Raw genomic sequence first — 23,740 nt, 5'->3', positions numbered from 1 at the left:
TGGGCTTGGGAGCGAATAATCCCGATGCAGCCATTACTTCGTCCTCCAAGAGTAAACGAACGAGATATTGTATTTGCGCAGAAGTGGACTCGTCGTGGAGTTCGTGAAAGCGAGGCACGAGCTGTGCTAGTAGTTTGTAGGGATGTTTTAGACAACCTAACTGATGATCAGGTATTTTTCCTTTTAAATTTTTTTGATAAGAAATGTGAAAAATATAACAACAATAGAGTTTTTATAGATTTGTTCATTTTTTGCTTAATCGTACTATGATAATGGGTTAATTTTTTTTTAATTTGTTATAGCTAATTTACTACAACTTGCTACTTGTTGTGATATTTTTTAGATCCCATTTCTTCTTTTAGCATAATTAGTATTTTGTCTAGGTTTGTTTTAATGGCTAGAAGGTTACTAAAGTATTTTATTTTGTTTTTATTTCCATCAAAATTCATTATGGAATTTTCAAGTTAGCCTGTTCTTGTTATGCTTTGGAACTGAATAAAAAAGAAAGTGCTCCTAGCAAGGATTTGGTCATGATACGCTTTCTAATCTTTACTTAACTGAAAATGCATAATGGATGTTTGTTGTAATGAGAAAATATATAATTTGTAGTATAAATTATAAATGACTGTATAATATTTTTGCTATCGTAGTTTGTGTGGGAGCCTTATACAGAGGCCATCAATGATGGACTTCCGGAGTGGTGCCGACGTGGTCAAGACATTTGGATGGTGCAGTTGACACTCATTTGTGGGATCTACCGAGAGTGGCACATGGCGGGGCGGGTCAACAGACAATTTGGTAAGGAGCAGTCTGTTCCGGGACCAATCCCCCCACATAGACCATTTCATTTTTCACTGGACAAGCGATTTAAGATAAGTCAGGAGATGGGGGAAAAATTTGAGGAAGCTGAATATTTGAACCGTAGCATACATGTCAAGCGCCGCTATGCATATGTGATTTTTAAAAATCTCAGGACAACGAAGAAATGACGATAAAGATTCATCGTCCGTAATTGGCATCTCACCGTAAATTGGTGAACCATCGGCTGTAAATGAACTTGGACATCGTCCGGTTATAACCACCGATAGTTCAGGATCATTTACGAACATTTTACTCCTTAAGACGCGTTGCAGACGATCATATTTTAGGGAAATTGGAAACCTTTGCCCTATTTGAGGACCACGGTTGTATCTAACCGAACCTGCTTCATACACAACTTCACCACCCCAGAATAAATACACTTTAACATGAGTTTCCGTCATCTTTTATGAAATATATGAGAGAAAAAATAAAAGTTGAAGGATATGAAACAGATAAGAGAAAAACAATAGATGAAAGATATGAGATGGATAAAAGAAAGTTGAAAGACTAAGGATATACCATAAGTAAAGATAGGACAATATTTATAAATGAAGAAAAGTAAAAAAATTCGCAAATTAAGTCACGAAATGTAAAAAATATTATTTTGACAACTATTCAATGCTCGTTTGAAACTGATTGAACCAATAGAAATGAACAAAAAAATAAAAATAAAACCATAGCGATATGGAGAGCAGAAAAACAGTAAAAAAAAAGGGGGGGGGGGGGGGGGGGGGTTCATTATATACCTGCAAAATGGAACAAAACATTTCGTTGGTATATAAACGGAAACAAAATTATTTTCCTATTTCGTTTTTATATAAATGAAATACGAAAATATATATATATATATTCATCCTATTTCATTGGTATATGAATGAAATAAAATATATATATATTCCTATTTCTTCCTATTTCGTTTTTTAATACACGAAATGCAAAAAAAAAATATTATAATTTCCTATTTCTGAATAAAAAAAACCTATTTCATTCATTAAATTACGAAATGCAAAAAAAAAAAAAAATCAGTTTCCTTCATTAATACACGAAATAAAAAAAAAATCAGTTTCGTTCATTAATTCACCAAATACAAAAAAATAAAAAATAAAATAAACCTATTTGGTTCATTAATACACGAAATGCAATATATATATTCCAATTTCGTTTTTATATGAACGAAATAAAAATTCCTATTTCGTTGGAACATAAACGAAATGCAAAAAAAAATAAAAAAAATCCTATTTCATTTTTATATAAACGAAATACCAAAAAAAATATATATATATTTTCCTATTTCGTTTTTATATAAACGAAATATAAAAAAAAAATTATCCTATTTCATTCATGTATCAACGAAATACAAATATATATATATATATATATATTTTTTTTTCCAATTTTGTTTTTATATGAATTGCAAAAAAAAAAAAAAAAAAAGGCTATTTCGTGAATTGCACAACGAAATGCAAAAACAAAAATTATAATTTCCTATTTCTTTTTTTATTCACGAATTGCAAAAAAAAAAAAAACACAAATCACTTTCGTTCAATTTAATTCACGAAAAAAAAAACCTATTTCGTTGATTGCACAACGAAATGCAAAAAAAAATTAAAAAAAATACAAATCAGTTTCGTTTTTATTCACGAAATAAAAAAAAAAAAAAACACAAAAAAACTCCTATTTCGTGAATTGATTCACGAAATGCAAAGGGAAAAAAAAAATCAACCTATTTCGTTGATTGTATCACAAAATGCTAAAATGTTATCCTAACTTGGACTATGTCAGACTATATCCAGTAGACTTAGAAGAGCACATTGGACAAAATATTTGATCATGAGTATTTGAAAATATTGAACACGTACCAGTGATTGAACTTCAATTGCACTACTTATATTACAGGGTATTTCATCCTGCTCACAGTTTTTTGCAAAGGAAAAAAAAAAAATCAACCTATTCGTTGATTGTATCACGAAATGCTAAAATCCTAAAAAAAAAAAAAAAAAAAAATCAGTTTCGTTGATTTAATTCATGAAGAAGAAAATTTTTTTTAGGATAAATCTATTTCGTGAATTGATTCACGAAATGCAAAGGAAAAAAAAAATTCTTGCATTTCGCTACATGTGTAGCGAAATGCAAGTAATTGAGGCGGCACCGGAACAGTAAGCTGTGTGGGTTATCCAACGAAATACTCATTTTGGTCTAAAAAAAAAAACATACTATTTTTGTCTAATGACTGTAAAAATAAGTCATTTTGGCTCCAGACTCTATTAAATACTACAATGAAAGGTCATATTACGTGGGCTAATATTGCACAATGTTATGACATATATATTTAAGATCACAAATTTTATTGCCACAATAAACAAACTGTCCAAATAGGGAAGCACTGGATCATCTGTTCTTTGATTGCAGATATTCCAGATATATATATATATAGGCTACCCTCCTCACTTGGATGGGTTCATCAATACAGATAGGTTCTTGGGCAGAAGAGGTGTCTTGGCTATCAAAACATGTTCATAACAGCAGACCTAGAGCAAGCATATTGGAATTCATTTTAGTTGCAAGTGTCTACTAGATATGGACAGAGAGGAATGCAAGAAAATTTCAAGCCAAATGCTTAACTAGCTAGTGTCCAAATTATTAGAGACATTGCATACAAGAGGACAAAAAAATTGTAAGTGGAATAGACTATTAGATAGTTTACACTTCACATAGTTATCCTTTATAAGTTTTTTATTTTTTTTTATTTTTTTTATATATTTATCCTTTATACTTTGTAATTTCTTGCGATAGTTTAGCAAAGGGAAGGCATAGGGACGGGCACTAGAGTAAAAAACGAGCTAGTTGTATATAAGCTCTTGCATGGTTAAATAAAATTTTAGTTTGACAAAAAAAAAAACAAATTTTAAATATCTTTCTCTCTTTCTTAAACTTTATATCCAATAAAAGGCCGCATTATATGTGAGCGGAATATTGAGCCAAGTTACTAGTCTTTTTAGAACTTGTAAGTCTAATTTCAAACAAGTAAACTAAACTAAAGTTGGTGATTTGGTGTCTTCTACTCCTCAAGAACCAACAGATTAATAATGTGTAAAATGTGGAAAGTCTAACTAAAAAATTATTGACGAGAATAAGTAGGTTACCGCCTACCAGAAGTCTTGAAATCTTATACGTCTCTTTTGCATGAACTTAATGTACAAGGCATTGCTATTTGCCAATCATATATATGAGCAAAGAAGAGTTACAAGGCATAAAATGTCAACCACACAATCCAAAATTATGAATTATCTTCATGGTCTTTCTAATAACTTAATGCTCATTTACTCCTCAAGGCAATATTTATTCATTTTGATGAAGTGGTCATACATTTCAACGTGAACAAACAAAAGATGGATGATTTGTTAGTGTAAGAATTTTTTAATTATATCATCGGTGTATATAAGTATTGTATACTTGTAAAATACAATAATAATGCATTTTTGAATGTACAAATTTTATACCGTTGTATTAAATGGATCTATAACAAGGAAACTGCATGTAGCAAAACTAATTTGATTAATTGAAAAATAGAATAGATAACTTGCTGTAAAATATTAAACTGCAACGAACAATATAAAATCTATTTATACACTCCACATAAATAACTTAATTTTCTTATTATGATGGTTCTGTCGCCCATTACGTTTATGTTTATCCGGCGATTTTGTCGCACAAATGGATATAAAATAAGCAGAAATTTGGTTTCATTTAAGGCCATTATTATTTTCAATTATCAATACTAAGACCACAGGTTTCTAATCCAGCCCATAGTATTTCACTAACATCTTCATAAATAAATTTAATCATTTGCATTTTTAATTAGTACTTATAAAGTGCCAAATGTGCCATCAAATGCCAATAATGTGGGGTGACTCAACTTTCACACTCCGTACTTCTTTTTTTGGTAGAAATTGATAATATTATATTTATATATCATGCATCATAATATTGAGTCCTATCGTTTGTAGTCAAGTGGAGTGGAACTATTTGAAATTTCAAATTTAATTTCTAACATGTCTACCGCAGTGGCGGACCTAGAATTTTTACCAAGTGAGTTCAATATATAAGAAATATATAAATAACACTATATATTAAAAATAGATTAAATATACATGCATATACAATGTTATTTTTCAACGAAGTGGATTCATATGAACTCACTTGAAACCACATAGGACCGCCCCTGATCTACAGTATATAGGCATCTCATAAGCAAATATGCGAGGACCTTCCGGATATTAGCAGGTTTAGAGTATAATCTGCGTACAAGTTTACGGGAACTCAATAGTTTTTGCCTATAGCGAGCTTGTATATAATAAGAGATAGGATCTTTACACAAATAGCCAATCAGATTTGCCGTTTACTCTTCCTAATCGGTATACATAGATTACACACTGATAACATAGGGTTACTCACATATTATAATGGATTATACATCCTTCTAGATACTTTTAGTTTAAGCGGTTGGATGGTTATTATTTGAGTTAATAAATTCTTCTCCGCTACTTAATATTTATAATTATTTGATTGTGAATTCAATTGTTATTTTATACCAACTTGAGATCGTTGTAAAAACTCCTAAACTTCAAATCTGAATTTGTCCCTGCTTTCAAATATTATAAGAACCCTTGACTCCGTCATTTCATAGTTATTATACCCTTTAAATTACTTTTGAAAATGAGTACTATAATACCAAAAGGCTTCTTGATTACTCATCAATAATTGAGATTAATTAATCAAGGAATCCACGATAGTATCTTGTCCAGTATCACCTAGGAATATTTATTTAATATGCCTTTTGGAATCCCTACTAGCCGTCCACTTTGAAAGAGTGATGACACATGGCCATAATCACACTCTGAAGGAGATGTCTTACTAATATATAGTAACTATGAAACTATAATATAAAATCATAAATGTTTATTATATGGTTTATAATATGGCTTCTTATCCATTTGCGCATGTAATTCCGTTTTATATTTGCTTAGAATCTAATTAGACTTTGTCTTCTTATGCACATGGCACAAATAGCGGTCATAAGCTGGTGTTATAAAATGAATAATATTAAGTGGGTGAGCCTCAAATTAATGTGTGATTGTAGATGTTTCCTTTCGCAACAAGTGAAAGAGACCTCAAAACTTGTGATTGGAATATACTTATTCAGCTGTTAAAGATTCAATGTATTCAAACATATGCTTAAGTTATATACATTAAAAAATATTATGTCGTTAGAGTATTTACGTATTGTAGCAAATAACATATCGTATTTTCAAGATTATACATTTAATTATAAAGATAGAGATAAGATCTGCGTATACACTATCCTCCCAAGACCCTACTTTGTGGGATTTTGCAGGATATGTTGTTGTAGTAGACTAATATACTTGTGCTTCTGAAGAGTAATTAGTTTCATGTCACTTAAATGATAATTTTAAGTAGTTATTCATTATTATTATTATTATTATTATTATTATTATTATTATTATTTTGAGGGGAGAGGGCGGATATTATAGCCAATAAGCATGAGCGCCCTCATCAACTTGTATCCGTTTTCCTTGTTTGATGTTTGGTATACATTTTGGGATTCCAACTAATGCGAATTCATGCAGTACCATATCTGTTTCATTAAAGATGGAAATGCTTTCTATCAGGATTCAAGAAAAACCTGCACCTTTATATCTATCTGTACTTTAGATAACCATAGTAAAAAGCTGATTGTGATTCCACAAGAGAAAAGACACATGCAATATCTTATCTAATCATCTTTAGATCACAAGATAAAAGAATGAAAGACTTAAACAAAAAGTTGGTTAAATGATAGAGAAATAGGGGAATCTTATCCTATAAATCAAGTCATCGTGGAATTCCCCATTTGGAATTCTTAAATTCTTGTGATGACAGGCTTTTTAATTGTTTATGTTGGAACTACGTTTTTAATCCAAAAGATGATGATTCTTTGCCAAAACCACTTACAAAGACAACAAAAAACAGACGGAAGTATAAGAAGCAGATTAAAAGAAGACAAAAGAAAAGAAGGAGACAACTGACAACAATGGAATATGATGATTTACTTTGAGGCCCCAATTTTATGGACTCATTCCCATGTAAACTTGTGACTCAGCTTGTGCTGTGAGAGTGAAAAAACAAGAGTCTAGTCAACTGATACAAAGACAAAAGAGGCAGTTTTATCTGTCTCCTGTTTTCCTTTGTAGAAGTGATTGATTGATACCAACTAGTGGTAAGTTGGGCTGTTTAAAGAGCTTTGGCTTATCCATTGACTTCTTGGCGAGAATTCGAATTAATCGAGCCTCAAAACAAGTATGAACTCCTTTGACAAAAAGAGTTTCAACCAAGCCTCAAAGCAAGTATTGAACAACGAGAATTCAAATTAATCGAGCCTCAAAACAAGTATGAACTCCTTTGACAGAAAGAGTTTCAATCAAGCCTCAAAGCAAGTATTGAACGTCTTCAACAGGAAAGAGTTTCAGCCTTTGTTAGCCCTCGATAGATTATGTCTACATAGCAAACTAGCAAGACGTGGAGATCATTCTGCCAATAGTGTTTTATTAGAACAAAGGCAAAAATCGTCACAGAACTGCTTCACCTGCTTCTTATTATGGCGACTATGTTTTTATAGCAAAAATGAATGAAAAGCAAGGAAAGAGAGAACTGAAATATTCCTGCTCCAACAAGAAGTTCTATAGTTTACTACTTTCTTTATATAGTAAGTAACCTAGTGCTCCACAATCCACCCATCAATTTACTAAAAGAAAAATCTTTTTTTAAAAAAAAAAACAATAAGTTTCGCTTCACCACATAATATCCTTCTATTATTATTCAGCTTATAAACAATTCCTGCATAACTAGTGTATAACTAGTATATAAATGCATTCAGTAAAATTTGAACTTGGTTTACCAACCCAAATTTCTTACTCAAAACAGTAAGCAGTAAATAAATTACTCCTAATATTTAGGCTGCCAGCATTTGAAAATTGATTGGATGATCCTCATCCACGTCTATGTCATCAGTTAAAATTGAGAGAATATTGTCATGAATTAAAATCTAAGGAGCATATACAGACAACATAGACCTTTTAACCTTACAAAAGAATTACACATCAACCTTCTGGAATGAATATATTAGAAACCAAAAATTTCCCAGCATATTTCTACATATAATCTCACTGGGAAGAATATCTCAAAACAATTCTATAAATAAGATAAAAGAAGATGATTGCCTGTCGTTAGCTGAAACCACAATATTGACATGATCAGCATAAGAAACATATACTCCTACTCCTTGGTGTGTTCCTTTCTTCGTAGCCCCTCGCAAACGATCTAATTGATAGATGCTCGGAAGCGTATGTCATGAAGGATGCCAAAATAAGGCCACCTACCACCATCAATCCTAACCTGCGTAATTTTACAACAGTTTTTTTCATTAACATTCAATGCCATCACATCATCTTCACCGTAGAGATATTATTTGACTATTTACGTTAAGGATTTTCTAGTGCCTAATCTCAAGAAGAGGTCACCATAAATATAGGCAAGGAAACAAAAGAGGGCAGGAAATTGGACGCCCAGAGAAGCAAACTGTATCACCAAGAAAATCTACCCTGAATGATGAAGTTAAGAGCCATAAAGTGTTAGCAGTTCGCGGAGAACAAATCCAGGAAGAAGTTAAGAATTAGTCAGAATATGCGATGCTAAGCTTCATTATGACAACATAGAGGAATGAATATATAAGACTATGTAGTTTAACAAACATGATAGCTAAAGCGTCTTTTAGGCTTATTGACCTTTAAAATATGACCTATTTGAAATTCTGTTTTCACCTTAAAAGCCTATATTTACTTGGTCTGTTCTCACACAACGGATTTCCTAATACGAATCCTCTCAACGTAATCTTTCCTTCTTATTCATGAAAGAGTTAATGATGTGATTAGGAGTCAATTTAATTAATGGTGTTGCAATAAACTTATAAACCCCCTTCCCCCCCCACAAAAAAAAAATGTAAAAAGGTGTCATCACGTAGTTCAATGCAGCCTGAATACATACAATTATTTATTAGACAGTGACCAAATGACACAAAACTGATTGAAATGCAGAAATCTGGTCGAAAGTACCTCAAAAACAAAGAAGTGACTCCAAAAACGCCAGGCAATGCAGGGGCTGCGATAGCAAGAAATGCCATCCCCAACCCATAGTACCACGCTGCATTGTCACAACATGATTGCTGCCGTTGATGAGCCAGAAATTGTCCAGATTGATTTGCTGTAACCCTTCCCCACTGATACACTAAGTGCAAATAACTTCCAAACAAGAGGAAGAAAAGTGTAAATGTCCACTCGTACATTAAAAGGAGACCAGTCCATGGCAATACTTGGCGCGGAATGATTAAAAGTGGAAAGCCAAGCGACACCAGAGCAGCAGCAAAACAAACGCAGATAGATATAGCACCGAGATAGGCAGGCACCTTCAACTGCACACCATTTGGAGACTGTTTATCATTTTAAGATTATGTGAGAAAAGCAACATAAGCTTATCAAGAAGTGAGTAAATATTATGTTAGAAATGTCATTAATTTCTACAGCCAAAAGATGTCATCCATGAAACCAATAATTTAAGGCCTCTGCATTGTATGATACGCAATTTATGAATAGTGAAATGAAAGGAGCAGAACTTAATAGCCTGTTTATCCAAGCTTCGGAGAAGCTAAAGTGCTTATTTAGAAAATTGAGGTGCTTGGCCAAGCTTTTAAGGGAAAAAAATAAGTGCTTTTGAGTAGTAGCAAAAGCAGTTTTTCAAAAGCTAAAAAAAGTAGCTTTTCCCCAGAAGCACTTTTGGAACATTGGCCAAGCACAAAGTACTGCCCTAATATTAGCAAAAGTGTTTTTTAAATTGATTAGTCAGACACAAACTGCTACCCTCCAAAAGTACTTGTTTCTAAAAGCACTTTTGACAAAAAAGAAACACTTTTCAACAACTACTATCTTTCATTCACAAACAAGTAGGATCGGCTATATGAATCCTCATTTCTTCATTTAAGCTCATATCATATCATCATCAAAAAAATAAAATAGAAGTGAAAAATACGTTAAAATATATAATAATAATAATAATTAAAGTTCCTTACGAGTCTAAAACCTATCCTCAACTAGTAGCAATCACCTATATGGATCTTTTTCTTCCATTGTACCCTATCTTTAGCTAAGAAAGAGCCTGTTTGGATGAGCTTATAATTATGGCTTATAAGCATAATCCTAACTTATGGCTTTTGGCTTATTTTTGTTATTTTGGCTTAAAAAGAAGTGCTTAAAAGCACTTTTTTATCTTACCCAAACACTACAAAAGTGCTTAAAAGTAAGTTTGGCTTAAAAGCACCTAAAATCTATGTTACTCGGACTCTCCTAAAATGTCGTCGGGTGTGTGTCGGATCCTTCACAAGTAGTGTATTTTTGGAGGATCCGACAAGGGTGGGGCAACACTTTTGAAGAGTCCGAGTAACTTAGCCTAAAATAAGCCAATCCAAACAGGCTCTAAGTCTATATTGATTTTTCAAAATAAGCAGATTCTAGAAGCTTGGCCAAACAGCTATTAATCAGGACTGACGACTCAACAACTGAGAGGAAGGAGAAGAAGTACCTGCTGGCTGGAGCTGATGGCAGATGGAGGAACAGAGGCATAAGCTAGGACACCGCCTCTGACCTTGTAGTACAGTTGTCTAATATGATGCCATAGTGATTGTGTCTGTGGAAGCAATCTTTTAGAATATATATTCAAATTCTTCACTAGTGTTTAAGTAATTAACTCTTTTTAAAATCACTAACCTGTAAAAAGGACCGATAGTAACAAAATGCTATCAGAAGTAATGGAAGCAAATAAAGAAATTTGACAATAAGTTCATCTCTGGAATTTTTGCCTCCTCCAGTTCCAGGTAAAGATTCTTGAAGCTGTACCCTGACATTCTGCAGCATAGCATAACATATGTGAGTCGACACAATCTGGTATAGACAAGTCCAGAAATTCTTCCTCTGCCACATGAAAAGCACTCGCATCCTCATCTCTAAGATGGAAAAATGCTTCCATGAAGACGTAAAAGAAGGGGAAAAAACAACCATATTTGGAGAATGCAAAGAGCATTTCCGACAGCTGGAGGAGAGAAGAAGAATACCTGCCAGACATCAACAGGTTTTAACAGCCAAGATGTCCACCAATCCCACGGTTTAAGCGGGCCAAGTGTGTAATGTATAACTCGGAGTTCTTTTTCATCAACCATCCACTGCAGATACGTTAATTAATAAAGAAAGATAAAGGTCATAAGAAGGAAGGAGGTAAAGTTAATGCACTTCTGTTGCTTAAACGTTTCAAGCATTAGCGGGGAAAAAAGAAAAAGAAAAAAAGAGTTTTTCTCAAAATACCTACTGAAAACAATTGCCTATTTTCATCTAAGATGAAACATTCTCATTCTGTTTCAGAAAGAAAACACTTCTCGCCATCCAAGAAATTCTTCTTTTTTGGGGGGGATATGGTAAACCTCCTACTAGTAGTCGTAGTTTTGATCTTCATTTTCTTGTCCTTTGATTCGTTTAACTATATGTTGTTTCTTGTAACACAATTATCGTATTTCTTGGTGGTAGCTATTGCTTCTTTTTCTCGGACTGCTTTATTACGGCTTTTTTGCTTCCGTTAGTTTCATTTTCGTATTGCTTTGAACTGTTTGTGCTTATCTGACCATTTCTCTCCATGTTTTCTCTTGAACCGAGGGTCTTTCGGAAACAGCCTCTCTATCTTCCAAGATGGGGGTAAGGTCTGCGTACATTCTACCCTCCCTGTGGGATTTCACTGGGTATGTTGTTGTTGTTGTTGTTGGCAAACCTCCTTAACCCACAGAACAGCTTAAATAAAATCCGCTAAGGTTTGTAATGTTGCAATACTATACGGCGTATTCCACATCAGTTAAAGACAGCTTTTCTTCTTTTCCTATATTTAACAAAAATGTAACTTTTAATCCTTCCTCCAAGAGTTCCAACTAATTGCATTTTGTCCAGATCTTGATTAAAAGCTAGAGCTTATACACCCCACCTCAACCAGACTAAACACACTTAAAGAAAGGCAGTCTCTTAAGCCTAAAACATACCTTATTAGCAAGCATGTAAAGGCCAACATCTGCATTGTAAAGAGTAGAAAGTCTCTCCATTTCAGGAACCTTTCTGGTATTTAAGACATCTGGAGGCAAATTTGGCTCATAAACATGAGCATTAGCAAACCCAATATAGTAGGAGTTGAGAAAACCTTGATCACCTGTTAGCAAGAGAATCAACATTGATTGCCAAAACAAAAATACTTCCAAAAATATCTCACTGAAATTATTAGATGAACAGTTCACCGCTAAACCTTACCTCCGGTGTAAGAAGGCAAAGTGGTAACCTTGCTCATCATATCATTAAAAACTTTTTCGGAAGGCTCAACCACCATGACTCCAGAATTTAGTCTCTCAGAATGTTTTAAATTTGCACAAAACTTCCCACATTTAAACAGATCTTCAATGCTTTTAACAACAATAGTATCAGCGTCAAGATACACCACTGCCAAAACAAGGAAGAAATGGTAAGATTAAGGCCTACCAGTCAGAAAACCATACGCATTTTGCTTAACAAAAATGACCGATATAATTTTTGAGCTACCTAACATCTAAATAAAGATTTATGAAAGCGGAACCTGTTTCTCTTTCTCTTTATCTTTACAGATATATTCACCTAAAGTTTTTTTATCTTAGTACAATTACATGCATACTAGGCTATACTCGATGTACATGTACTTGCAGCTATATCAGTTTTTAAAAACAGGTTGACAAAATGACATTTGTAGTAAAGGAATAAAACATGGAAAAATAAAACTGAAATAAATAAGACCACTTGTACCATCCATAATATAACACAACATAGACTGGTTGAATCATCAAGAATAAAATAAAATCCATCAAGCTAAAATTTAGAAACACCTAAGAAAATCCAAGGTTCTACTTTTACATCCCTTTCTTCCTTTAGCATTTAGGTTGAAGTTTTGATGCATCGAATTACCTTTCTTGTAATTGGTCATGTTAAACACTTTTAGCTTTGTGTAGACGCCCCAAAACCTCTTTGGTCTCACTTGATTTGGATTTGCCAGTAAACTAATTTTCTCCACGAGCCAACCATCAGCCTGCAAGAAAGCAACCAAACACAAAACGACCGTTATAACCAGAAAGTTAAGCGCTGCCTGGAAATAGCTTAGCAAAAAACAAAAAATTTGACAATTATATTTAAGAATATATGCTATAGAACTAAATGACTATGACGGAACCTGTTACTGCAAGCTCAACAAAGAATAACAGCTACAACAAAGACTAATATAGGACTTCACCCAGGCAAACTAAATCACAATTCACAGGCACCTTTTTCACAATTTGCTTTTACTGACTGGAAAGAAATTTGGCTGGAAAATAGATTTTTTTTGGTATTTGTGTGTCACATTAGAATCTATCTTCAAGATAGACTCAGTTTACTACTTCTAACAATTGAGCAGCACTTAACTTAGATTTGAATATTCACTCACTTACTGGCCCCAGATCAATAATAAAGCAATTAACTTTACATTCATCAATTCATGCTTTTAAAAATAACCATCGGAAGTGAATTTCTTTTCTATATTGAGATCTTTTTTCAATAATTTATGCTTTTCACTCAGCTTGCACCTTCACTAATCCACAAAGCAATCTGTTACATCCCACAAATGCAAGTAGCTTGTAGATGGGCTTACGTTGCAGAAGTATTGTACAAAGATTTTATCTTATGGCTCAACTGCTGAGCCATCCTCTTGGAGACGATACTGAGTTATTCTTACTTTATAAGAAGATAAAAAATTGAATTTATTCGTCCTACAACAATAATATCAATTACTTAACACTTCCCAGCTCAAGCTTAGAGAAAACTACCTAAAGGAAGTGAATCTTTCTATAATGAGTCATTCGTATAATTGAGTATCCGAAGCGGGTCCAAATGAAACAGAACGAAATGTACTCATATCGCTGGACCCGACTAGTTCGGGATCAAGGGGTTTATATTGTTGTAGAAGTACTGAGTATTCCTCAATAAGCAAGCACATAGAAGGTGGAAGAAATGAACTTATTAGTCCTAGAACAACAACGAATCATCTACCTTCACATTCACCAGCTCAACTTATAAAAGAACTAACCAAAGGAAGTGAATTTGATTTCTATAATGAGTTATTCTTATAATTGAGTATCCAAAACGGGTCCCAATGAAGCATAATGAAATGAATAGCCAACTCCAGCTAGTTAGGGATGGAGGGGTTTATGTTGTAGTAGTAGTATTGAGTAATCCTCAATAAACAAGCACATAGAAAGGGGGGGAGGAGGCGAAGTGAATTTATTGGTCCTAGAACAATAACAAATCAACTACCTTTACATTTCCCAGCTCAAGCTTACAAAAATCTACCGAAGGGAAATGAATTTCATTTCTATAATAGTCATTGTTATAATTGAGTATCCGGTATGGGTCCAAATAAAGCATAATGAAATAATTCATATAACCGACCCCAACTAGTTCAGGATCAGGGGGTTTATGTTGTTGTAGTAGTACTGAGTGTTCCTCAAGCCCGTAAAAAGATTGAATTTTATTGGTCCTAGAACAATAACAAATCTACTGACATTTCATTTGCCAGCTCAACTTTCAAAAAACTACCCAAAGGAAATAAATTTCTATTTGAGCTATTCGTATAATTAAGTATCCGAAATCTGTCCAAATGAAGCAGAATGAAATTGATTCATATAGCCGACCCCAACTAGTTCGGGATCCAGAGGTTTATGTTGTTGTAGTAGAACAGAGAATTCCTCAAGCATGTAAGAAAATTGAATCGAATGGTCCTAGAACAATAACAAATCAACTTTACCTTTACATTTCCCAGCTCAAGCTTATAGAAAACTGCCCGAGGGAAATGAATTTCATTTCTCAAATGAATCATTCTTATAATTGAGTATCCAAAACGGGTCCAGATGAAGCAGAATGAAATGGATTCATATAGCCGAACCTAACTAGATTGGGATCAAAGGGTTTATGTTGTTGTAGTAGTACTGAGTATTCCTCAAACACGTTTTATTGGTCCTAGAACAATAACAAATCAACTAACTTTACATTTACTATCTCAACTTTCCTAAAACTACCCAAAAGGAAGTGACTTTTACTTCAATAATGAGTTACTCTTATAATTGAGTATCCGAAACTGGTCCAACTGAAACAGAACAAAACAGATTCATATAGCCGACCCCAACTAGTTCAGGATCAAGGGGTTTATATTGTTGTAGTAATACTGAGTATTCCTCAATAAGCAAGCACATAAAGGGTTTAAAAAAATTGAATTTCATTTCTACATAATGAGCTATTCATATAATTGAGTATCCAAAACGGGTCCAAACGAAACAAAATAAAACGGATTCATATAGCCGACCCCAACTATTTCAGGATCAAGGTGTTTAAGTATGTTGTGCTACTAGTACTGAGTATTCCTAAATAAGCAAGCACATAGTAAAGGTAAAAACAAAAAAGAGTGAATTTCATCATAGTAAAATCAAACATACCTTAAGTAGTTGTTTGGCATATTCAGAAACACCATCAGAAACCAAAACAACCATATCTTTAGTGGATCCAGTATCTCTAATTGACTTTCCAAGAACTCTAACACCAAGCAAGAACTCGTCACCATACAAAAGTGTCACATATGCTTCTTCAGATTTCAAAGAATAAGCTCCAATAAAACAATTACATAACAAGAAAATCAACAAACAAAGAACCCCTTTAATTCTCATGATACTAAAGTTTAAGAAAAAAGTTCTTTTAATTTTTTTTTCAAATTGAAATGGAAATAAGAAATCTATTTTCTACTTGAAAATCAATAAAGAGAGAACCCCTTTAAGTCTCATGATACAAAAGTTTAAAAAGATTGTTCTTTTAATTTTTTTCAAATGGAAATGGAAAAAGGGGATCTATTTTCTACTTGGGGTTTTTTTCAAAGTTCAAAGGGTTTTTGATTTTTTATTTATAATCCTAAGAGACTGATTTTCATGATACTAAAGTTAAAAAAAAAAATTGTTTTTTTCTTTCAAATGGAAATGGAAAAGGGGATCCATTTTGTACTTGGGGTTTTCTTGAAAGTTCAAAGGGTTTTTGAATTTTTATTTTTATAATAATAATTGTTCTTGGTTGTTACTTTTGGTGTTGGCCATGTTAATTTGGTCTTGTTTGTCGTCTCCATTTGTTGGTTGTCTTTCTGGAAAATAGGGAGTTGTCAACCGTCTTAACGTGCTTATAAAAGGATAAAAGGAAATTGCAGGGAAAAAGGAACAAAAATGATGATTCTTTTGGTAAATTTAAATATAACTTACTTAATTTTTTGTATTTTATTCTTAATGATATTTTTTTAAAAAAATCAATTATGCCCGTTTGGGCTTTTTCATTAATATGCAAGAAATAAACGAGGTTCAAAGGGCCCAACCCAAAATCGGGTCAGGCCCAAAATTGAAAAAACAGTAAAAAACGAAAAATACCCAAAATTTACATTTACCCTAATTTTCACATTTACCCTACATTGACAGCGATTTCTCTCCCTCTCTTCATCCCCGTTTTTCTCTGTATCTTTGTCGTCAGTGGTGTGAAAATGATGAAGAGAAACAAATGATGTTTCTTTGATGGCTCATTTCTGATTCGCACCTCCAGGTGTGAAGTGTTCTTCCATTTCTCCGGTCAAGAAATCCAGGTAAGGCTTCCAGTTCAGAAAATTTGTTCCTTTTGTCCAAGATGTACCTGATATTGCTGCCATTGTTGTTATTTACAGCGTTCCGCTTTATTGTTGATTCGTCGATTCCAGCTGAATGGTCTCCTGAAGCAGATCTGAGGCGGCTTTTCTCCTCGTCTTCTTTCTTTTTCTGGTAATTGTTCTGACTCCTTTTGTTCCGTTGTTGTTTGTTGTTCCATTGGTTGCATGCTGTTGAAACTGACTTAATCTTCCTCTTTCTATATTGGGTCGTTTGATATGATTTGAGGCTTCGACTTGATTTCTATGCTCCCTGTAAAAGCCTATATTGGCGGTGACTTTTCTCCCTCTCTCCATCCCCGTATCTCTCTGTATCTTTTCCGTCGAAGGTGTGAAGATGATGAAGAGAACCAAGTGATGTTGCTTTGATGGTTCATTTCTGATTCGCACCTCCAGGCGTGAAGTGTTCTTCAATTTATCTGATATTGCTGCCATTGTTATTTATTTATTTTTCAGCGTTCCACTTTATTGTTGATTCGTCGATTCCAGCTGAGTAGTCTCCTGAAGTAGATCTGAAGCTAGTTTTTCTCCTCGTCCTCTTTCTTTTTTCTGGTAATTGTTCTGAATCCTTTTGTTCCATTGTTGTTTGCTGTTCCATTAGTTGTATGCTGTTGAAGCTGACTTAATCCCCCTCTTTGTATGTTGGGTCGTTTGTGACGAGTTGAGGGTTCGACTTGATTTCTATGCTCGCTGAAACAGCTGTTGAGTTTCCGTTAGCTGATGGTGTTGAAACTCCTATCCCTGTAATCTTTGTGGAAACTATTTGTTTCCCTCCTTGATTTGTTCTAAGCATTCGTAAAATGTTGTGAATCTCCTTCTAGCCATGGCTTATTCTCGACTTAGGATTTGATTGTGTATTCTCTCCCTCTGTTGTACTTGCTGCATGTGAAATGAAAAATATTTGCCTTTTATCTGTATGCCTGTCCTATGTTGTGGCCTTCCTGATTTTTGTGGCCTTTTGTGTTTGTATTGCTGTGCAGTAAATGAACTGTGTTGATAAAATGTAGTCCACAACAGTTGCCTCCTTCTCTGTATTGTTTTGTCCTGTACAAAATAACCTGTAAAAATAAACAACCATTTAGTTAAGAAAAAAACCTCATTCTCCTCCTCCAGGATTTGAAAGACATGCTCTCTTAGTGTCCATTCTCCTTTTTCGTTCATCCCCTTCAGTATCTCCTAATTCTTAGATAGGGAATTTGACTCTTATCACTATTTAGGATCTTTCTCATCTGCACATTCAAATCCTCAAACAAGTAGCACTGCAAAGGACCTTCATCTAGGGCATAGTTGGCTAAAGCATCAGCCAAACTATTTGCTTCCCTTAAGACATGATTGAATAAGACATTCAAATCTCTCCTATAATCCTCCACCTCTTCCACCCAACCTGCAATATTCCATGGAGGTTTCCATTCTTCAGACAAAATTCTCTTAATAGTTTTAGAATCTGTCTGAAAAATGATGTTCTGATGCCCCTGTTGCTTACAATACTTCAAAGCTTCCAAAAGAGCCAAAGTTTCTGCTTCTATATTTGTGGCATAACCAATTTCCTCAGCTTGTGCATATATTAAATTCCCTTCAGCATCTCTCAAACAAAAACCATAGGCACTCCTCCCTGGGTTACCTCTAGAAGCACCATTTGTGTTGCAAGCACACCACCCCAATGGAGGTAACTTCCATCTAACTTGTTACCTTCATTCTTGCCTTGCCTCCCTCCAATATTTGAATCAGTTCCTTCCATCCAGCAGGAATATTTCTAATAGAAGGATTCCTGTATAAAACTAGTCTTTGAATAGAGATTAAGACTAGATAGATGACTGAGCTGTTAACCTTCCTATGGCCATTTTTAATACCATTTCTTCTCTTCCAAAGTTCCCACATTATAATTGATGGCACTGCAGCGTATATCTGTTTCAATCTGCTAGTTACTGGTGCCTTCCACCAGTTCACAATTAATTGTTGCAGCTATATTCCTTCCATGGTTATTCCTGCAGCATTGCAGAAAAAGGACCATGTCTTTTTAGCTGTATCTAATGTTAGAAACAAATGATGTATAGTCTCCTCCCTAGGACTTATACAACACCAACACTTAGACACCAAATTTATATTCATCTTCTTTAACACATCATCTGTGGGGATTTTGTATTTCCAGCATCTCCACAGAAAAAAGGAAATTTTAAAAGGCAAGCCCTTTATCCAAATGAATTTGGAAATGTCCAGTTGTGGTCTCCTTTCCCTAATAAAATCCCAACTTGATTTGATTGTAAATTCCCCACTTGTGTCTAGTATCCACCATGGTCTATCATCCTCTCTTTCTTCCCTGGATGGTGTTATATTCTCAATTATATGATCAACTATGTCTTCCGAGAGGACTTCCATCAATTTTCCTCTATTCCACCTCCCCTGTACTACCATTTCTTTGACATTCTGAATTCTCCCATCATAAGTATTCCCTGGATTTATATAGTATAGAGCTCCCAATCCAGTCCAATTGTCAAACCAGAACTGTGAATCCCCTTTCCTAACTTGCCACCAAATTTGATGTTCTATTAATTCCCTGGCTTATAACATTCTTTTTCAGGTCTGTGATCCTTGTTTCCATTGTACCACTATAGCATGCTCTTTCCTACAGTATTTGTTGGTCATATAGGCACTCCACAAAGTAGGTTTTGTCCTAAAATTCCACCAGAGTTTACAAAACAGTGCCAAAGACACATCATGAAGTGATCTAAAACCTAGGCCCCCCTCTGTAGTTGGAGCACACAAATTATTCCAAGCCACCCAATGTCTGCTCTTACCCCCAATAGTATTGCTCCAAAAAAACTGAGCAAACATCTTGTGCATTTGCCTGATGATCCCAGTAGGAGGGTTAACAGCTGATAACATGTGTATTGGCATGCTTTGCAGCACATGTTTAATAAGAATTGTCCTTCCTCCAAAAGATAACATTTTACCTTTCCATCCTTGTAATCTATTCATGATTTTAATGATCAAAGCATTAAAGAATTCCTTCTTCCTCCTACAATGATAAATAGGGCAGCCCAAATACATAAAAGGGGATTCTTTTCTCGTAATGCCTGTTACAATCTCAACTGTGATACTAATGTCCCCTGGGACATTATTATGCATATAAACAACACTTTTGTCCATATTAATCTTTTGACCGGAAGCCTGCTCATAATTCCTCAAAATTTCCATTATCTTTTGCAAAGATACCACATCTGCTGAAGTAAAGATGATCATGTCATCAGCATAGGCAAGATGATTTACCTTTGGACTCCATTTAGGCATGCCAAAACCCTTAAACTGAGTATTCTGATGAAGTGCATTCAAACTCCTAGATAAGGCCTCAACTGCTATGATAAATAAAGTGGGGGAAAGAGGGTCCCCTTGCTTTACTCCTCTAGTAGATTGAAAGAAACCTTGTTGTTGCCCATTTACTAACACAGAATACCAGTTATTATTTACAATTCTATAGACCATGTCTATCACCTTTTCTGAGAATCCCATCTGCCTAAGCACTTTAGTTAAGAACAACCAAGATACCTTGTCATAGGCTTTTGCCATATCCAGCTTTATTATAACATTTGCATCTTTTGTCCTCAGCCTTATATCAGAAACAATTTCTTGAGTCAACAGTATATTCTCCACAATGCTTCTATCTTTAACAAATCCAGACTGATTGAGTGATATAATACTAGATAGTTTGGAAACCAATCTCTCATGAATCAGTCTAGAAAATATTTTGTTCACAAAGTTGCTCAGACTAATTGGTCTCATATCAGAGAAGGTGGTAACCATCTCTTTCTTTGGTAATAAGACCAAATTAGTATGAGTAACAAACTTGGGCAGTTCTGCTCCACAAAAGAAAGCCTTCATCATATTAGTAACATCCTCTCCAATGATTTCCCAACAAGCTTGATAGAATACACCAGTAAAACCATCAGGTCCTCCTGCACTTTCACCATTTAGTTGAAAAACCACTGCCTTCACCTCTTCTTTAGTTGGTTCTGCTTCACAAAATAAATTTTCTTCTTCAAATATCATCCTGGGCAAATGATTTAAAATATCAAAATCTTTAGGATCTTCTTCCTTTGTAAACTGAGCACTGTAGAATCTAATGGCTTCAGCAATTATTCCCCCTTCTTCTTCTATCCAGCTCCCATCACCTCCCTGGATTCTTCTAATTTGCATCCTTTTCCTTCTCCCCTGAACATAGGCATTGAAAAATTTTGTATTTCTATCCCCATCCTGAAACCACTGCATCCCAGCTTTCTGTTTCCAAAATTCTTCCTCTAGATGTAAATATCTGTGTAAATCTGCCTGTACTTTATGTAATTCCTGTCTGTTATTAGGAGTTGGAAAATTCTGAAATTGAGTTTCCTTCACTTTAATGATCTCTTCGAGAGCTTCAATTTCTTGAAATATATTTCCAAAAGTTGCTTTACTCCATTGTGCCAATGCTGTTTTCACCTTCTTCAATTTGTGATGAAAAAGTATGAAAGAATTTGCCATAAAGTCAGCTGTCCAGTTTTGTTTAATCAACTCTATAAAACCTTCCTGTTTCACCCAAAAGTTCAAAAACTTAAAAGGTTTTTTGATGTTTCTATTGTCTCCTTTGTAGGAAATTAACATAAGAGCATGATCTGACCCACTCCTGATCAAATGTTTGATACCTACACTAGAATACTTTGCTTGTAGTAGCAGATTACCCAAGCATCTATCCAATCTCTTAAAAATACAATCATCCCCACTTTGGCCATTCCACCAAGTAAATTTACTGCCACTAAATCCCAAATCTGATATTCCACAGTTATGAATACAACCTCTGAAATCCTGAATTTCATTGATGTTTACTGGAAGACCACCAAATTTCTCATCTTCTGAGGTTATTGCATTAAAATCACCCCCAATCATCCAAGGAATATCAACTGAGGTAGATAAATCCTCCAAAGAGTCCCACAACTCCAATCTTTCAGTTTGAGTACATTTTGCATACACTAATGACACTAGCATATCCTCCTGACTTCCTCTAACCCTTAATTTAATGGTTAAATACTGCTGATGATCCACCATTATGTGATAGTCAAAAATATTTTCCACAAAAGCCCAAATCTTACCAGATATATTAACTAATGCATGCTCCATTCCAAGTCTCCTTTTATATTCTTCTATCTTGTCTGAATCTTGAAAAGGTTCCATTAATCCTATAAAACCAAAATGGTATTTTTGATTCAGTTTTATCAACCTTGTAAAAGCTTCCATGGTATTAACAGACCTAATATTCCATATAAGAGCATTCATCATGGTTTATTAAGTTTATTAATCTGCCTTCTAGTATGAACTCCACTCCCTGGTGGAACACTTGTCTCCCTTGATGTCTTTTTTTTTTTTTTTTCCTCTTCCCTTTTGAAGATATTTTGGTGAAATATCTCCTGCCCTAACAGCTGCTTCCAAATTATGCTCTAAAGTATGCATATCTAGGCCTTTGCTTCCCCCTTCAATATTGGGATTTGAAGTTGGTCTGTCCTCCCACACTGTTATCTGCCCTGCTACTGTTGTTATGCCTTGTTTATGCTGTACCATGTTATTCTCATGATTTTCCAAATCTTGTAATGCCAAATCTTTGCTTTGATTATCACTCTCCCCTCCCTGCAATATTTGATTTAGATCTGGAGTTTGAAATCTGATCATGTTATCATTTGCATCAGATTTTTCCCCTCTGCTTGTGGTTGTTGTCTTGCTACTGTTCACACTGGATTGAGTTGTATTCTTGTTGTTCTGGTCATCCTCCTTCCCTTGATGACATATTGTTGCAGTTTTCATTTGACCACTTTTGCTTGGTGTCTGCATTTGGGACTCAACAGGTAAAATATCCTCCCCATAATCATTCACTATGTGTTGCTCCCTTGATGTTTGTATGTGTTGGTTGTGGTTTTCATCCCCAGATATGATGCTGTCCCCTTGTGGTTGTTCTGTTTCCTTTGTTTTGTTTTCTATGTTATTTTCCTGATTTTTGTGACTATAGAAGCTCTTCTCTATCCATGTTCTAATATCTTCATGTGGTACCTGTTCCTTATTCACCTTGTCATGATTGTCTGATACCTCTTCCAGTACTGCAAATGCATTGGTATTTACCATGATTCCCTCCTTATTCTTTTGTATTAGACTCACTTCCCCTATTATAATTCCTGATTTATCCTTTTTATATTTGCTTCTTCTTTGCATCCATTCTTGTTTACCAGTATTGTACCATCCCCTTCTCCCTTGTATGCCTTCTTTATTTTGTGTTTCTGTAGAAACAACTTCTGCATTTTCTTTCCTTAATTTTTCTCTGAATTGCTTAGCCAGTTCAGGATTAAGTACTCTACATTCCTTCTCTTCATGACCTTGAAGTTTGCAGTGTTTGCAATATTTTGGTAAAAAGTCATAATTGATCCTTACCCATTTTGATTCTATTATTCCGGATTCATCCTCTTCTGCAATGTTTATTCTCTTTGGTAATGATGCTAATAAATCAACCTCAACTTTGATTTTTGCACAGCTTGGCCTTGTTTTGTTTGCTGTGGCCAGATCTACTGTTAAAGGTTTCCCAACTGTTGTTTCCATGGAAAACACAGCCTCCTTAGCAAAAAAAATTGGAGGGAGTTCAGGGAAGCTTATCCAAGCTACAGCCCTAGAAGTCTCTTCTTTTGGATTGAACCATGGATCCCATATGAGAGGTCTCATTTGGCAGTATCTGTCATGAACTTTTAAATAATATGCCGGGGTAGACATCATTCTCACATAATCCTCCAAAAAATTTAGTCGAATCAGAATATGTCTTTCATCAAGCAATCCTATGATTGGCACTCCTTTAATTCCACATTGACTTGGAATTATCTTCCTAAGTTCTTTAATATCAATGTTGTCATATGAAAACTTACCAATCACTGCATATTGTAATTTCTCCTTCACTATCATCTGTTGT

At 34.5% G+C, this 23,740-nt stretch overlaps 1 protein-coding gene across 4 annotated transcripts; it reads right to left on the bottom strand.

Moving 5' to 3' along the window:
• Positions 1-7,884: 7,884 nt before the first annotated feature.
• Positions 7,885-16,232, bottom strand: LOC132613933 (inositol phosphorylceramide glucuronosyltransferase 1-like). 4 transcript variants are annotated; one of them, XM_060328235.1, is made up of 9 exons: positions 15,542-16,232; positions 12,987-13,107; positions 12,306-12,491; positions 12,044-12,207; positions 11,078-11,185; positions 10,734-10,937; positions 10,549-10,653; positions 9,030-9,403; positions 7,885-8,313 (listed from the first exon to the last, which is right to left on the bottom strand). In XM_060328235.1, exons 1-9 carry the CDS (start codon positions 15,767-15,769, stop codon positions 8,172-8,174), a joined length of 1,632 nt encoding a protein of 543 aa, XP_060184218.1. In that variant the 5' UTR covers positions 15,770-16,232; the 3' UTR covers positions 7,885-8,171. The 4 variants fall into 4 exon arrangements, with proteins under 4 accessions (XP_060184218.1, XP_060184219.1, XP_060184220.1 ...); XM_060328236.1 differs by having other exon boundaries at positions 9,030-9,385; XM_060328237.1 differs by having other exon boundaries at positions 10,734-10,871; positions 15,542-16,229.
• Between the last annotated feature and the right edge of the window lie 7,508 nt (positions 16,233-23,740).

The sequence above is a fragment of the Lycium barbarum genome, chromosome 10 (assembly GCF_019175385.1).
Source record: "Lycium barbarum isolate Lr01 chromosome 10, ASM1917538v2, whole genome shotgun sequence".
NCBI classification, from domain to species: domain Eukaryota; kingdom Viridiplantae; phylum Streptophyta; class Magnoliopsida; order Solanales; family Solanaceae; genus Lycium; species Lycium barbarum.
Note: the sequence above shows the minus strand (reverse complement) of the source record. Positions and strands in the feature narration are given on the sequence as shown.

Coding starts and splice junctions, on each gene's coding strand:
- LOC132613933 (XM_060328235.1), bottom strand. CDS start 15,769: ATGAGAATTAAAGGGGTTCTTTGTTTGTTGATTTTCTTGTTATGTAAT. Junction 12,492..12,986: donor CATGACCAATTACAAGAAAG/GTAATTCGATGC, acceptor TTGTTTTGGCAG/TGGTGTATCTTGACGCTGAT. Junction 9,404..10,548: donor CCATCAGCTCCAGCCAGCAG/GTACTTCTTCTC, acceptor AATGATAAACAG/TCTCCAAATGGTGTGCAGTT.